Source organism: Molothrus ater, chromosome 18, assembly GCF_012460135.2.
Source record: "Molothrus ater isolate BHLD 08-10-18 breed brown headed cowbird chromosome 18, BPBGC_Mater_1.1, whole genome shotgun sequence".
NCBI lineage: Eukaryota > Metazoa > Chordata > Aves > Passeriformes > Icteridae > Molothrus > Molothrus ater.
Window position 1 is genome coordinate 14,044,570 of NC_050495.2, and position 17,022 is coordinate 14,061,591.

General features: G+C 55.5%; 1 protein-coding gene and 1 long non-coding RNA gene across 6 annotated transcripts in view; one reads left to right on the forward strand and one right to left on the reverse strand.

Moving 5' to 3' along the window:
- LOC129046873 (uncharacterized) lies at positions 1 to 11,612 on the reverse strand. The gene is made up of 2 exons (XR_008508699.1): positions 11,543 to 11,612; positions 1 to 5,315 (listed from the first exon to the last, which is right to left on the reverse strand). It is a non-coding gene; the product is annotated as an uncharacterized LOC129046873 (long non-coding RNA).
- PRODH (proline dehydrogenase 1) overlaps positions 9,859 to 17,022 on the forward strand; it is a 16,035-nt gene continuing 8,871 nt past the window's right edge. Inside the window, exons 1-6 of one of the 5 annotated variants that reach the window (XM_054516801.1) lie at positions 9,863 to 10,023; positions 10,574 to 10,761; positions 15,547 to 15,570; positions 16,273 to 16,307; positions 16,614 to 16,763; positions 16,896 to 16,960. In XM_054516801.1, the coding sequence (XP_054372776.1) occupies positions 10,625 to 10,761; positions 15,547 to 15,570; positions 16,273 to 16,307; positions 16,614 to 16,763; positions 16,896 to 16,960 (411 nt within the window). In that variant the 5' untranslated portion in view covers positions 9,863 to 10,023; positions 10,574 to 10,624. Of the gene's footprint in view, positions 10,024 to 10,573; positions 10,762 to 15,546; positions 15,571 to 16,272; positions 16,308 to 16,613; positions 16,764 to 16,895; positions 16,961 to 17,022 lie in introns of all 5 variants that reach the window. The other 4 variants (XM_054516799.1, XM_054516797.1, XM_036393064.2 and 1 more) reach the window with 4 other exon arrangements.

A 17,022-nucleotide genomic window follows, 5' to 3' on the forward strand; every position in this document is an offset into this window, starting at 1 on the left:
AACAAGAGACCTGCACAGGCAGGTTGTTGGAGCTTTATTTCTGTTTCTGGGTAACAAACACAAATCCGTTCTCTCTGGAACAGAGAAAACCAGGGGAAAGGAGATGCCACAGTGCTCCCTGGAGGGAAGGAGAGGACAGCAACCCCACATCAAATTTACTGATAACTTCTCCAAATTTACAGCTGTCCTGGGTTGACTATATGATGCTTTTATCCCCAATTGTCTCATTCTGTTTATGTTTAATAATAAGTTTGCACCTTTAAGAGTGTTCCAGAGAGTGAAGTGGGGGGAGAGGAGAAGCGGCAGTTTGTTTTCAGACACTGCACTCACTCCTCCACATTCCTGCTCCTGGACTGTTGTTGCCTGCGGATGGACAGACAACGGGACAGAGCTCTCCTTTGCTTTTAGTTAGTTTTAGCTAGCTGAGGCAAAGAAGTTCCCTGGACTTTTGTTTTTTTCCCTTTTCCTTGGACCTCTTGAAACCTGCTCTGGACTGAACACCCAGGGGAGCACTGGCAGCTGCACCTGTGGCCCACCGGGCCGGGCCTGGCCTGCGACATTTCCAGCACCGGAGGGACTGATCAGAGACTGAGTGAGCTGAGCTGCAACCCGGGGAGGGACTTTCTCAGTTTGTCATCTCTTTTGGAGTGGCAAGGGATTTTATTGTTTGATATTGTTTAGGTTTTATTGTTTAATAAACAGGTTTTTTCCACTTTTCTCCAAGGAGGTATTTTCTCCCGGACCAGCTGGGGGGAGGGGCCAATTGGATCTGCTTTCCTACTGGAGCTCCTTTGGGGGATTCTCTCCCAAATTTGCTCTAAACCTGGACAACAGCAAAGCAGATTAATCTCTCATCTTCAAATTGCTTTTTTTACCTTGAATTTGCTGTCTTTCTTAAAAAAAAAAATTTTAAAAAAAACCAAAACAAAAACTAGAGCATAAAGACATCTTCTTAGTAACACAAAAATGGTTTAAACCCTTGGAATGAGTCAGATCTAATCTTCCTGTTTCTCCACAGGTGAATTTTGAGGCCTTTGGCCTCAGCACCTGGAGACTTTCTCAGTGACTCATGGCCTCCCCAAGGAGTGCTGTGGGGTCCTTCCTGGTACAGGGGAGCCCAGGACTCAGCATAGCCCTTGAAGGTCCTTCTGCAGAGCTCCTCCAACCTTGCAGGGATGGATTTGCATGCTCTGGCAAGACCTGAGTGGAAGAATTCACAGGAGAGAGGAGTCACAGCAGTCTCCAGTATGTCCCTTGTTCAAAGCACCCTCATGTGCACCCCAGAGCCAGCACAGATACAGAGTCACTCTTTGCTTTTGGTTTCCAATAACCAGAGCTTCAACAAGATCCCAGCTCTCATTTCCATCAGGTGATTTAGCTGGGCTGTGTCAGGGTGTTCTGGTGCCACCACAGATGTGCAGTGTCTGCTGTGGACAGGCAGCCAGAGGATCAAAGCCTCTGGGCTACCTCTGGGAGTGGGGTGGGCTGATGGGACAGCCATCCCCACAGGATGTATGACCACTGCAGTGTCTGCTTCTGAAATATTCACAGTTCCAGAGACAAAAAAAAAAATAAATAAACAAACAAATAAATAAATAAATAGGGAAAACCCAGAGAAGGTCACATGTGATGTGTTAACAACACCTCTTACACGAGCAGAGCCTGACCTGGCCAGAACAGAGCTGCAGGGAGGCTCTCCAAAGCACAGAACAAAAATGTCAGCACAAGGAACAACCTTTGCTGGGTCTCTCTGCCAAGTCTCACCTGGATTTTGTCCAACTTTACCCTTTAGGTTTGAAATTTTCCATCCCAGAATATTTTTCTTTCCAAATTCCAGTGCAAAGAGCCACAGCCAGAGGGACAAGAAGCTGGGGCAGCCAAAGACCCCAAGATTTTCTGGGGGATTGCTGCCCCTCACTGGCAGATGAAGTTTTGGAGAGAGCTCACTTCTTCCAGGTGTATCAGCAGCTCTAATGAGAGAAAATTATTTGGCCTGCATTAAAAAAAATTCTGTCATTCCAGTGGAAAGCTGTTGTGTTGCCAGCTTGAGGAACAGGGACTTGGGAGTGTTGCCTTCTCCTGTCCCTAGAAAATCTGCCAAAATTTGGCTGGTGATGTTGAAAAGTTATTGGAGTTCTCACAGAGAGAAGGTGTGAGTTCTGGTGACAGCTGCCAGCACTGCTGTCCTTAGGCCCAGTGTCCCCTGGCTGTTCCTGGTGGAACATCCTCCAGAGCTCTGGAGGAGCTGTGTCCTATGCTCTCCCGTTCTGGGGTGGCTGTCACAGCTGTGGGACAGCAGGAATGGGGCTCCTCAAGGTGAACCTTCCCTGTGGATGGCATGGCACGAATCCCTCTGAGGAGGGATGCTCCCTTTGATACTTCCTTGGGTAAGGAATTAAAAAATTACCTATAGTAGAGGAAATGTATTGTACTTGAAGATCTGTATCTAGGCTTTGCCCTGGGAGGTCCTGGTTGTCCTTGATGGGCTGCAGCTGTGACTAATGAAGATAACTGGGATAAAAGGGGGTGGGTTAGCCAGTCAGGGAGAGCCTTGAAGGAGCCCTGAACTGAGAAAGAACAACATGCAGAAGAAAGAGTCTGTGCTGTGAAGGTCTGCAGCCATAAGAATGCACTGAGGAGGTCTGGACTCTAGAAATCTGATAACAACAGTATGGGACTCTAGAAATAGAAGAACAACAGTATGGGGCTCTAGAAATAGAAAAACAACGATTGGTGACCCTAATGTGATAGTTGGTAGAAGATAAGGGAGGGGAGCCAAGAGCCACGGATAGTTGGTAGAAGATAAGGCCTCCAAGAGCCACGGATAGTTGGTAGAAGATAAGGGAGCCAAGTGCTGCGGATAGTTGGTAGAAGATAAGGCCTCCAAGAGCTGCGGATAGTTGGTAGAAGATAAGGCCTCCAAGAGCTGCAAAAGAACATAGCCTTTGGGTCAAGGAGCTGTGAAAGAGTATGGCCTTCGAGCAAGGAGCTACGTGTGTTTTATATGGCCTTTGAGTCATGGGGAAATATGTGTGTTGTACTTGAAGTATTGTATGTAAAACCTGGTTCTGTAAGTAAAAGAAAAGGGGGAAATATAGTAGAGGAAATGTACTTGAAGATCTGTATCTAGGTTTTGCCCTGGGAGGTCCTGGTTGTCCTTGATGGGCTGCAGCTGTGACTAATGAAGATAACTGGGATAAAAGGGGGTGGGTTAGCCAGTCAGGGAGAGCCTTGAAGGAGCCCTGAACTGAGAAAGAACAACATGCAGATGAAGGAGTCTGTGCTGTGAAGATCTGCAGCCATAAGAACGCACCAAGGAGGTATGGACTCTAGAAATCTGATAACAACAGTATGGGACTCTAGAAATAGAGCAACAACAATTACCTGTAAAACTTCAACTGGAAGAAACTATGAATGTGCAAAATGAAGCCACACAAGCACCAGAGTGAAAGATTCAGCCTTGAAATAAAAATATAAAGGGTGAAAGAAACCTATGAGTAGGTCAGCAAGGATCTGCAGCCCATGCAGCAAGCAAGGACCCATGGGTTTGATGCTCATAGCTCTCCAAGCATCCCCTGGTGCCCATCCCAGCCTGGGGCAGGGACTGGCGGGATCACAAACAGAGCCCACAGGGGACATGGAGCAGGAGGGAGGCTCAGCAGATATGGGCCTGGACAAGAGCAGATGGAGATGGAGAGCAGAGTCCATCTGATCTGTCAAGTGACACATGGCCTTCACACTGGCCAGGAAGGGAGGTAGGGGCAGTGCTGGCAGCCAGCAACTGCAGCTTCTCTTCCCTTTTTTTCCTTAATTTGTCTCAGAGGGCTCCTGTATTCCCCTCACCTCAGCTGCACAGAGGGTGTGGTGCTTGCGGAGGGTGGGGGACCACAGGGCTCTTGATATCCCCTCTCCATCTCCAGGACATGGCAAGACACTCCTGACACAAGAACACAAACTCAGAGATGAAACAATGCCAGAAAATAAATCTATTTTCAACTATATTTTTTTTCTCTTTTCAGCCTTTTTGGGGTCTTGCTCACCTTCTCTGGGACAGGAGAATAAGGGAAAATCATGAAAGTTCCCAAAAAGTATTTGTCCATGTAAAGGAAGAGGGTGGGAAACAACACCAAAAAAAAAAAAGAAATTAAGAAAGCAGAAAAGCTTTTTCCCTTCTCTACACACAGTTCAGGAGCACTAGGGAAAAATGAACATTTTTCCTCCCATTTTGTTCCACTGGAAGAGAAGTCCAAGTGCCTCTCAGTGCTCAATGCTTGCAATTACATACACAGAAAGTTAAGAAGCAAAACCAAGTGACACTTGGAAAAAACAAATATCCATCAGCTGTGAGCTGGGAACTGACCTGAACCAGGTCTAAAACCTTCCCTGGCAGGAGCTGTCTCTGGCAGGGGCCATCCAGGCTCTGTGGCCACCAGGCCCTCACCGGAGCCACAGCTGCCCTTGAATCAATCAGGTTTTGCTGTGAGACAGCTGTTTCCAGAAGCTCAGTAATTAAGAGCCTATTTTTAGAGAAATGAGCCACCACGTTAATCAATAAGGAGCAGCCAGCTCCTCAAGGGTAAAGGAGGCTGAAGTTGTCCTGCTCCAGCCTCAGGAGCTTGTCCCTGTCCCATGATGGGTGATTGCCCCTAGGTGCTGCAGGGAGCTCTGCCCCTTGTCCCTACCTCCCTGGGATCCCACAGGCCACCTGGGACCTCTGGCTCCATTGGCCTTCCCAGGGGATGCTCCTGGTAGGCAAAGGCTGCAAAAAATATAGGGGCTCCTTAGGAACATCACCTGGGAGGGGTTTGGGAGGATGCCTCTGGCCAGCTGGATTAGGAGCAGCTGATTTAGTTCTCAGCAGCAGCTCTTGGGGGACAGGAGGGGCACAGCCATCCTCACCACACACTCTTGCTGTCCCTGCCAGGGCTGGCTCCTTCTGCCTCCCGCCATCTCCTGCACACCCCTGGTCTGCCCAGGAAGAAGAGCCAAGCATCCCCTTTCCTGGAATGTTTCCCCAGCACGAGGTGTTTTAAATCATTTACAAAGGGCTAAAATAGAGCTGGCTCCCTTCCTGGCACTCTGGCATCCAGGCTCTGTAAACAACTCACCCGCCAAGGGAGTCAGCTGGGAAAAAAGGCTTTTCATGTCCATTCCCCAGGCCCCACTTCCACAGAAACCTTCCAGCATGATCCTTTCTCAGCTGTAAGAGCAGCAAAATTGTTTCAGGTCTTCGCTGGCGTTCCTTTTCCCCCAAGCACACTTGTGGACATCTCACATGACTCCCTTCTCCCAGTGGATGGAAAAAGAGAAGGACTCTGTGCAAAGAAACAATTAACTGATGTGGTAAGTCTGATGTGTCTTTCCCTGCCTTGGATATTTCTAGGGTCCCTTTCAGAGGCAATTGTTTTTTAATAGCATTGACCTTTATGGAGACAGGAATTCACCTGGGTATTTTCTCATGGCTGCTGAGCTGCACCCAGGAGGTCACAGGAAAAATCAAGAAGACATTTATTTCTTAGGCTGCAAGTGATTCACCAAAAACCATTGGGATGCAAGTGGAAAATGCCAGGGATCAGAACACAGCCCAGCTTTCAAAATCCCAGCCATGCTGAGAGAGCAAGGTCTGGGCTGGCCGGGAGATCAGCTGCAAGAGGAGCTACCCAGCATCTCCTTCTTCTGCAGGGTCTGTGGCAGCTCTCAGCTGCTCTCTCCAGGGCCCCCAACCCAAAGGAATGCCCCAGGACCTGGAGCTGCCACCCTGTGACTCCCCAGGTGACCGGCAAGTTCCCAAACTCCTACTCTGCTCTCATGGAGGCAGGACACCAAGTGCTGCAGCCTCACCTGCCTGTGCCACGCTTGGATAGTGATCACCCCTAATCCTGCTGGAGCAGCTGAACCTCCTGCAGCCTCTGCAGCACCAAGTGCAAGGGGAAGGATGCAGTTCCCTGGTTCCCCAGCTGTGAGAAGGAAGGCTGGATCCTCCATCCTGCTGCTGGAGTGTGGTCTGTACTGTGGCACAAGTCAGATTCACACCCAGGAGGGTGACACTGAGGCTGACAGGGTGCTTGGGCAGAGTCAGAGAGCACCAACTCATTATCCAAACAGACCCACAGGAGCTAGGAGCTCCTGTGCTCCCCACAGGGGTTTATCCCCTCAGAGTGGGCAGTAGTTGATCTGGAGTTCTCCCTGAAGAGTTGCACAGAGGGAGATGAAGTCTCTTGTGAAGAAAAATAACCCCCTACATGATGAGAACCCACACGTGGCTGCAATTTGGGAAGCACTGTCCTGAAGTCCACCTTCTCCTGGGTTTTGCTAGTGAATCCACATCAGACTCTGACCCACCCAGCTCCTGCCACCCCAGCACCTGCTGCTCCAAGGGACACCTGTGGCAGAGCCAGATGCCAGGTGAGGATCCACCCTGCTCCCACGGGCTGCAGGTGTCCCTCCTGCAGCCTGGCCTGTGCTGGGAGTGATTTGGTAGCGCAGGTGCTGGGCACAAGTCAGGCATATGGTCAGTGAGAAACACCCGACAGAGGAGGACCTGAGTCAGCACTCTCGAAGGAAACCTCAGAGGAGCAATGCTGGAAGCACAGAGTACCATGGCAGTGGGGCTGGAGGGCTCACAGAGGTGTGGGACAGTGAGGACAGAGCCCCAGCCCCAAGGAAGGGGTAGGCTTGCCCCTAGCCTGCACTGGGCTGGAGGAAGAGGAGGGTGAGGAAGGCTGGTCCCACACCTGGGGAGCAGAGCCAGCAGCTTCCAGGATCTGTGTCCTGACCCACTTCTACCACAAGGCAGGAAGAGCAATCATCCCACTGTTCTCCTTCCCAGATGCTGGGAGTGGCTGCTGTTACTCCTTTCCATCTGTGAGGTTTGTGGTGTTAGAGGAGCCTCTACTGAGGGCTGGCCCATGAAATATGCATGGTGTGGCCTCTCCTAAATTGCATCTCCTCCTGTGCCAAGTTCCCTCCTCACCTATTTGTCTCACATTCAAATGTTTCTTCGCATTTTACAGCTCCTCAAGCCATCCATAACAGCTTCTCCTGGATTTATTCCCATTGCTGCTGCAGCTGAGAGTGCCCAAGGAAGGACTTGGCTCTGTGTTATCCAGCCACGCTCCCCGTGTGGGACAGAGCAGCATGGCTGTGTCTCTGATGTGTGTTCCAGCCATGGGCTGGACTGAGCTTCCCATGCCAGCTGCAGCCACCATAAGCAGGGACCAGCCCCTTTGTGCCAGCAGCACCTGCCTGGGCATGGTGAGGACAGGCACCTCAAGGGCATAATGTCACAGCCAAGGGAGATTGGGAGCTGGGGGGTCAGTGCTCTGCAAGGCCACAGTGACCCACGAGGGCTTGGTATGATCCCCATGGTAGCCTGGAGCATCCCTTGTTGGTCTCCCTGCCACTGGCAGGGCTGTCAGCTCAGGGACTTTCTCTGCTTCAGGCACCACCATCCGGAGAGAAAGCTCATCAGATTTCACTTCCATCAAAAGTGGCTTTTTAACATTTCATCCCTGAGTTTGGGTCTGAAACTAAAGTTTCTTCAGAAACTCAGACCTGGTTTTGCACCCATCTGGATGCTGCAGGGCTGCAGCTCTGCTGGCACAGCAGGCAGCACTTGGAAGCCTTCCCTGCTAAGACCAGGCAAGTGTTTCCCAGGGGTGACTGGTGCCATTAGAGCCTTTGAAGGGAATGTTCTCTGTGGCAATTGGCTGAGAAACAAGGTTTGAACTGCATCCCAAGTGTTCATATGTGCAGTCTCATCACGGCGAGGAATTTTGGGTGAATTATTATTATCTCTAAATGGCACAAAAGAGTTAGCACAGGGAATGTTTTGAAGGAAGTGGATGCTTTTCCAGAGCTTTGTACCCAGCCCCGTCAGAGGCTATGCCACTGCCTGGCTGTCTCCGTGGAAGGACAAGATGTTCCCAAAGAAAACCTTACAAATGAGCTCAGGAAATCCCCGTGGTTTCACTGCCGGTTACAGCAATGTCAGTGCTGGGGAGGTCAGGAAAAATAAATTGCAGGAACTAATTTTCCCATCTCCTGCCTGCGCTGAGCATTCCCAGCACAAGATGTCACTGAGGAGCTGGATTTAGACAGCTCTTCATCAGTCCGGACTCATCCTCCGGGAACCACTGGAAACAGGGCTGGAGAGGAGGGCATGGAGAAGGAAAATGGTCACAGGGAGAGGACACGGGCACAGAGAAGGGATGAGAGCACAGAGAAGGGACATGGGCACAGAGAAAGTACGCAGCTGTGATGCAGCTGTGAAACAATCCTGCGAAAAGGAAGGGAGGTACCCAATCTCCCAGGCCAAGTCTCAGGAGTGTTCCTGGATGCAGGGTGTCAGGAATGTGCTCGGTAATCTCTGGAGCTCAGCACTGGGTGTGCCGGGGAGGAACAGCTCAGGCAAACGCCTGCCATGAGCAGGACAGGCACTCACTCTGCCTGGGAATATCACAAGGTCCTGCCAGCCCTCTCTGGTGCTCTGCGGAGCAGGCAAAGCCCAACATCCCCAGCCCATGACGAGGGAGCCAAGTCTGCTGCCTCAAGCAACCCAAGCACCCATGGACCCCACCAAAATGTTCACACACACATCAGGAGGAGAGGATCAAGTACAGGGGCTTGAAACTTTCTCTCCCATAACAGGTCCCGCAGATCTGAGATCCCTCCTCCAAGTGTTTCCAGTTCCACAGGCTGGACATACCAGAGCCTGCCCCAGGGATGGCTACAAGGGAGCAAGCACCCTTTGATGCATCCTTTGGCCCTCCCTGGGGCTGCCTGAGCAGTCAGTAGCCCCTTGGCCCTGCAGGATTGGCCCCAGTGCTTCCCACAGGTCCCCTTCTGGGCTCCCTTGGGACCTTCATTATTTTCCCAACGGCTCCTCCAAGGGCATGAGGTCCTCTTTGCCCCACACCCCGCACTGCTCCAAGAACAGAGATCCCTTCAGGCCTGCCCAGGGCTCCCCTCGAGCCCCTCCAGGCCCTTCCTGGGGCTTCCGGGGAGGGAGGTGCCCCTGGGACCGGCTGCTTCAAGGGGATGGGAATGGGGAAGGCACCGGGCAGGAGGCTGCGGGAGCGGGGTGCGCTGGGCAGGGTGGCTCCAGTCTTGGTGCTGGCCCCGGTGACCTGGCCAGTCCCAGTTCCTATCCCCGACCCGGTACCTATCGCAGCATTGGTCTTGCTCGCAGTTCCGGTCCCAGTGCCAATCTCGGTGCCGGTGCTGGTCGCGATTCCTGTCCAGGTCCGAGTCCTGGTGCTGCTTCCGGTTTCGGTTTCAGTGCCGGTCTCGGTACCGGTGCCGAGTTCCGCTACCGGTCCCTGTCCTCGTGTCGGTGCCAGTCCCGGGACCTGTTCCGCTACCGGTCCCTGTCCTCGTGTCGGTGCCAGTCCCGGGATCAGTTCCAGCCCCAGCGCCGATCCCGATCCCAGTTCCCATCCCCTTGGTGGTGCTGATGCCTGTCTCGGTGTCAGTGCCAGTCCCATTCCCAGTCCCGCTGCCGGGCCCGGTGCCGATCCCAGAATCAGCGGCAGTCCCGGTCGCCGTCCCGGGTGCCTGTGTCGGTGCCGGGGCAGTGCCGGGGCGCGGGGCCGGTTCCGGTGGCAGCAGAGCGCGGCCAAAGGCGGGGCGGAGCGGGGCCGCGGTGCTGGGGGCCCGGGGGCGGTCCCGCGCGGGCCGTACTTAAGGCGGCGTCGGGCGGCGGCCCCGCCGTGCCCATGGCTCTCCCGAGCGCTGCGCGGGTGCTCCGCGCCGCCGTTCGCCGGTGCGATCCCCCGAGCCGCCCTCGCTCCGCGCCCGCCGCCGCCGCCCCCCGCGGGTTCTCCCCGGCGGCGGCGGGCGCGGGACCCCGGCCGGGGCCGCCCCCTCCCCCGCGCGGCGCGGAGCGGGGCCCGCCGCCGCCCCGCCGTGGATTTCGGGGACCCGCGCGAGGCGTTCCGCAGCAAGAGCAACGCGGAGCTGCTGCGGGGCCTGCTGGTGCTGGGGCTGTGTGCCGTGGAGCCGCTGGTGCAGCACAACCAGCAGGTGGGTGGAGGAAGGGGCTCTAGCTTGGGGGGCTGCTCCGGGACGGGGCTTGTCCCCGTTCGGGGGGTCATCGGCTCTGCACCGGCGGGGCTCTCGCTCAGGGGCGCCCGCTCCGGGAGGTGTCAACCTCCTTCTGGAGGGGGTTCTTGCTCCGGGAAGCTCCATTTTGGGACTGCGAGTCCCAGGATGGGCAGTGCCCCTTCCGGACGTGTCGGTGCGGGATGGAGGTTCTCCAGGGGTGGCTCCAAATGGAGGGGATCTTTCGCTCCGGGAGAGTGCCTGTTTTGCAGGATGTTGGTGCGTGCCAGGGATACTCTCACTCCGAGGGATGCCGGTGCTGGGCTGGGGGGCTCTCACCCTAGGGGTGCGCATTTCGGGACGTGTCATTCCCTTTCCGGGAGGACCCTCGGTCTGAATGTGCGGGTGTTGGAGAGCTCTCGGACTCGGGCCAGCGGGTGCCCGTTTTGGGGAATGCCAGTCCTGGGTCGTGGGGACTTTTCCTACGGGAGTGCCCATGCGGGACGGGTGCTGAGCCGCCGCTGTCCCGCAGCTGCTGCAGTTGTGCCAGCGAGTGCTGGGGCAGACGCTGTTCGAGCGGCTGATGAAGATGACGTTCTACGGGCAATTCGTGGCCGGGGAGGACCAGGAGGCCATCAAGCCGCTGCTCCGGCGGAACCAGGCCTTCGGCGTGGGCGCCGTGCTGGATTACAGCGTGGAGGAGGACCTGGGCGACGGGCGGTGAGTGCGGAGCTGGGGTGGGGCGGGCCCTGGCCGCGCTGCCATTGGCTGCGCCTGCCCAGCCCCTCGCTCCCATTGGCTGCGGAGCCGTGCGTCACGGCCTCGCCCCCCGTGGCACCGCCCACTCAGCGCGGGGGTGACAGTGCCCCGCACACAGGGATGGCAGTGCCCAGGACACGGGGGGACAATGCCCCGCACACAGGGATGGCAGTGCCCAGACACGGGGATGGCTGTGCCCAGAACACAGGGATGGCAGTAACCTGCACACGGCGAGGGTTGTATTTTTTGCACACGGGGTTGGCAGTGCCCAGAACACAGAGATGGCAGTGCCCCGCACACGGCGGGGGCTGTGTCCCGCACACTGGAGTGCTGAGCCCCCACTGGGCTGTATCGCTTCCCCCGCCCCTCTGCACATATCGGGTGCTGCCCCCCCTGTCTGCTGCACCCTCTCTGTCCCCATCTATTCCCTTCCACACACCGGAGTGCACCCGTCTCCAGCGGTGCTGTACACCGCGAACTCTCCTGCACACCCTGAGGGGGTTCCCACCTCTATTTTCCATCTCCTATGGGATGCTAACACCCCCTCCCCACCCCCTCCTATTCCATCTTCCGTCTGCCAGCCACGTCCTATTTTCCCTAACCCCCTGGGCGCTGTGTCTGCCCCACACCCCTCTGCACACAGACAGACAACACACAGCGTTACTGTCACGCCTGAAGTCCCCCTTCCCCCTCCCCCCGCATCGGGATGCTGCCCCCCATTCCTGCCCCCGCTATTCCTCACCATACAAATGTCGCCTCACACATTTTGGTGGAAGCAATGATCTTGGAGCTCTTTTGCAATCTTAACAATTCCATGATTTCATGATTTCCATCCTTCACTATTTCCATCCCTCTCAAGCTGGGGTGGTGCCCCCCTTCCCGCACTGTCCCCCGGTCCCAGGCAGCCTTCACTGCCTCTCGCCCTTTGCCAAGAGCTGGCACCAGCCCAAAGCTGCCGGTAACTTTCCATTATTCGGGCTCCAGTTCCGGTCAGCTGCGCTCTCCGGATCGATGGGCCGCTGGCCGGCACCCCACGGTCACGGGGGTGGGCGGTATCCCCCCACCCACAGCAAGGGTGGCTCTTCCGGAGGACACTGGCTGAGGATGCGCCGTCCCCCGGGCAAGGCTGCCTGGCGGCAGTCGCTGCTGGCAGCTGAGGACACCGTCCGGCTGTCATATGCTTGTCACGTGCTGTCAAAAACACAGCGGGAACGGCTTTTTAGGATGGTTTGCGAGCAGGATGTGTCAGGCAGGTGCTGCCGCTGGGCGCCTTATCTCTGGTCCACACCCGGGAACTGCTTATCGGGGATCCCCATGTGCGTGGCGGGTGCCATTGCCCCTCGCTGCCGCTGCTGCCGCTGCCATTCCTCCCCAGGAGTGAAGGGTCTGATGGGAGCAGACACTGGTGAGGGCAGTGCGGGCACGAGAGCTCTGCCGGGGGAGGCAGGGCTGCAGCCTCCCAGAGTGGGCTGGAAACTTTGGATTTTTTCTAGAAAAGCTTCAAAACACCCTGCTGCTGCCAGGCAGGAGGGTGGCTGTTTTGAAGGTATGTGACTGTTTTTGAAGGTTAGGTGTTTCTCCCCGGGACACACAGCCGTGGTCCGGGCAGTGTTCAGCATTCCCGTGGGGCTGGGCCAGCAGCACTGGTGCTGCCAGGCTGTCACTGCTGCCCTCCATGCCTGGCTGTGCCTCAGCCAAGGGCTTTCCTGTGGGACACCAGAGAAGACTTTCAGACAGGCTCTGCCTGCAGCTGTATCCCTCCTGCTGATGAGTGCCAGTGGTTTGTGAGCTGGCTGGGCTGTGCTGCTCCCCCCCACTGCAGATTTGGGGTTTGCACGTGTGGTACTCCTGGCTAGGTGAGTTCTGCCTGTGCTGTGTGGGCCATTCACATTCAAGAGACTTCCCAAGGCATCTCTGCCCAAGACCCAGTGGGATTTGCCTGGATATCAGGAAAAGGGTCATCACCCAGAGGATGGTCGGGCACTGAACAGGATCTCCAGGGAGTGGTCATGGTCCCAAGGCTGCCACTCGAGGACTGTTTGGACAAGCAGGCACGGGGTGGGATTGTTGTCCTCTGCAGAGCTAGGAGTGGAACTTGATGTCCTCATTCATCCCTTCCACCTCAGGATGTTCTATAATTCTCTGAACAGGGACCAAGCCCAGGATGGGATTGGATGGGTCATGTTGAATGGTGTCCCTTGCCAACCATCACTCTGGCTCCTCCCTGGCTCTGTTTGGGGTAAAATCCCAAATTCTCAGTGCTTCTGTCAGGGCTGATGCTGAGTTGGGCTGGACATGGTTGAGAGGGGTGGCCAGTCCTGTGTTCATGGCTGCTGGACCCTGGAGCTGTGTCCTTCCCCGTGGTGAATGCTTTGGGATTATGCTGCTGCCAGCCAGGAAGCAGAGTTACCAACCACAGCAATCAGTGGGTGTTTTGGGCTCTTGGTGCCATCTCCTGTTGTTCTTCTGGAGCAAGCCCAACATAATGGCAGGGAAATGCCCTTTCCACCCCAGGAATGGGCTGTGGCACCTCTTCCACAGCCCTTCCGGCTGGGAACAGCAATGACACGTGGGCAAGAACCGGCTTATCCTGCCTGCCGCAGGCCCCTGCCTGCCCTGCTCAGGCTGGCATCCAGGACTCTGCCAGCTTGTCCCAGGAGGCCTCAGCCACGTGCTGAAGGCTGCTGCCAGGTCATGGTGACACAGCTGGAAAATAAGTGTTCTCCAGGTAGCAGAGGTCTGGGGGCTTCAGCATGGCTGCAGCCCTGGGTGGGGGGTGGAGAGGCAGCACTGGGCAGGGGCTTCTGTAACCTGTGGGTGAAGCAGCAAGCCCTCCCCATAGTGAAGGTGGCTGTAACCTCCTGGCAGCCCTGGGGCCATTGCTGGCACACGGGCATCCCAAGACTGCACGTGGGTTGGGGTTGTGCTGACACAGGGGAGGGACAATCCTGCCCCTAGTATTGTCAGATGCTCTTCAGGCTCTGCCATGCAGAGTGTAGACTTGACTTCCTCTAGAAATTCCTTGTGTGGGTATCTGACACCTGCCCTAGTGTGGGATCACTGTCCCCAACCTGGGCAATGCTGCTCCCAGAGCTGCTGCCTCCCCTTCTCCTCCTGTTCCCAGTGCTCATTCCCAGCTGCCACTCCTGCCCTGTGCTTTGTCAGCATGTTCCCTGGGATCATGGGGCTGCTTCTGTTTAGCTTCAAGCTCTCCAAGGCCTGTGGTGGTTCTGGTCTGCTGTGTGCTGACAACTCCTGCATGGAACAGTATTCTGCCAAGAGCTTTCCTTTATTCCTACCTGTGGGATTTTAAGCACCACACATAGCTCCAAAATGGACTTCACGTAACCATGAGTCTTTTCCTTGGATGTAGTAATTCAAGGACAGCTTCTCCCTGATCCCTCATCCCCTTTGCCAGACCCATTTGTTGATGAGCAAAGCAAACATGCTGTGCTGCTGGCACCCTCCAGGTAACCTGCAGGGCCAAAGGGATTATTTCCGACAGCGGGACCTTTGTGCTGCTCCTGAGCTGGTTTACTTAACCTGATCCAAAACTTCCTGAAAGCCCCATCTGCTGTGTCAGCTGGATTACCCTTCCCAGCCGTCCAGTAAGTCCTCACAACCTGCTTTAGGCAAGTGTGAGCTCCCAGGCACCGAACTGAACCTTGAGGCTGTTCCTGTCTGGATACAGCCTGCCAGGAACATCTAGACAGTGCCTGGAGATGGGACTTGCTCTGGGAGACTTGTTGTGGGTTGGTAGAAGGGATGGTCAAGTATAAGCTGGGTTCAGTGGCACTTGGTGGCCAAGATTAATCTTGGCTTTGCTGGCCAAGATTAATATTGCAAAGTGAGCAGCTGATATCCAGGACAAAGTTATTTCTTCAGCTGGAAGCATCTTCCTTTATTTTGCTTGATGCAGAAGAACAAAGCAAACACCGTGGCACTGCTTTGAATGCCCCCCTAGAGGATGAAGGAACAGCTGGTGCAGTCATGCAGCAGAAATGCTGCTGGGAAGGGTGTGTTTATCTTCAGGAACATAAAACACTCTAACTCCATGGGCACTGTTTGCTATTTGAGCTGTGTGCCTTCACTCCAGCCCTTGTCCCCAGTACCTTGGATGTGGTGTTCATGGTATGCTCAGAGCTGTTCCCTGTCCACAGGACCCATGTGTGCCCTCATGTCACAGCAGTATTCAGCTGCAGCTGTTCCCTATGCCATGCCACCAGCTCCAAAGGGAGCTTCCACCTAGCAAGGGCTTTGTTGACAAATCCCATTGCTGAGTGTATGATCTCTCCTTCTTCCTTTCCTCCACCCTCTGTACTCAGGGACAGAAAGCTGCTTTCCCTGCCCTCAGGTGAGTAAAATCAGGGAGCAGAGCTTGCTAGATATGGTGCCTTCTGCTTCCTATGAGCTCCAGCTACTCCTGCCCTGGCTCATGCCAGGCTTTGTGGCACTTTGAGTGGGGTGGGGCTGGTCCTGGCTCCAGGGGGCCGGAGGGAATGGCTTGTTTCTGGTTGTTATGCTTCCAGCAGCCCCTAATCCCTGTCACAGGGTTTTCATATGGGAGAACGTGTCCTGGGACCCTGCCATGTGCCTCTCTGCTCTCTTGGCCAGCCTGCTTGCTCCAGATGGGTGGCTTTGCTCCTTCTCTTGAACTGTGCTTCTTCACCATTGGGCACAGCTAGTTTGGGGACAGGGATGCCAAAGCAGAGGCCTCCTGCAGGGGATGGCTCTGTTGCCACCCAGGGCTGCTCTCCAAGAGCTGGCCCTGTTCCAGGTCATACCCTGGGTCTGCAGCTGGGTTTAGAGTGTCAGCAAGAAGGCTTAGCTACTCAAGCTCAGGAAGGATGTCGTGACTTGGCCATCATCCCCCAGGCTGTCAGAGCCTTGTTATCTCCATGGCAGAGAGTTTGGGCTTAAAATGACATCTGAGGTCAGCTGGAGTTGAAAACGAGATGTTGTTTGTGAGTTGTTGGCTAAAGCAATGGCACAGAGGAGTGTGGGGCAGCAGGCACCCTCGGCTTGGTGTGCTCAGGGTCTGGAGGAGCTCTGTGCTTTGTGGTCTGGCTGCTGGTGTCATCAAGGTGGGAAGGCAGTGGGCTGAGGTTTGGTGTCACCACAGCGAGGACCATGAGCAGGTTGGAGATGGAGCATGCCAGTACCACCAGACTGACCGTATCTTTGCCATGGCTTTTGGAGAGCAGCTCTGAACCCTGGGACAGGCCATCCTCACTGTGCTGCCTCAGGGCTCCCAGGTCTTCCCTGGATGGATGGTAAAGCCCTGTTCCCTTCCACAGGTGGGTTTTGGGCATCTGAACTGCCAACTGGATCCCATTGGTGATGGGATGGCAAGGGAACAGCAGGGCCAGCAGCAGGATGGCAGCACAGGAGCCTCAGAGCTGTCCTGTCCATCAGCATAGGGCTGCAGGGGGTTGCTGAACTGGCCCTCATCTTTCCTGTTTCTCTTCTTAGCTCCCGCACCTCTGCAGCCGAGAAGGAGATGGGAGGTGAGTGACAGGAGATAGCCTGGAGGTCCGGGCATGAGAGGCCTGGTGTTGTGGGGGAAGGACCCAGGTACCATGGCCTCAAAAAATGAGCTGGATGAAGAACAACATGATTCCTGGCCCAGTCTTGCCCTTCAGCAAAGACTCAGCCTCTGCTCAGGCACAGAGCAAGCAAGGTCCCATGTCAGTGCTGGGGGCTCTTCTGAGGTCCCAGCCAGAGCCCCTCTCTCTTCACCCACACTGGGAGCTCCTGGGGAGGCTGTAGGAGCTTGATGGGGCATGGCCCATCTCCATCCTCTCCCACCCCAGGAGCAGAAAAAAGGGAGAAGCAATACCGAGTGCATCAGGGATTTGGGGATCACCATGGTGGAGTCACTGGGGCCCACACCTATTTCTATGCAGATGAGGCCAAGTGTGACCAGCACATGGAGACTTTCCTCCGCTGTATTGATGCCTCAAGTGAGTGCTCCACATGTCCTGGACAGCCCCACTGTGCTGGGGACTGCAAGGATCTCTCAGTCCCACCACCACCATATCTCCCTGCCCAAGGGCTGACGGTCAGGTTGACGCTGTTCTTGTGGTTCCATCCAGGTGGCAGCTCAGAGGATGGGTTCTCTGCCATCAAGCTGACAGCGCTGGCCAGACCCCAGTTCCTGGTGAGTGCCAGAGCTGTGGCAGAGTGGTGTGGGGCAGAGCCAGGGTCTGGGGCAGGCTGATG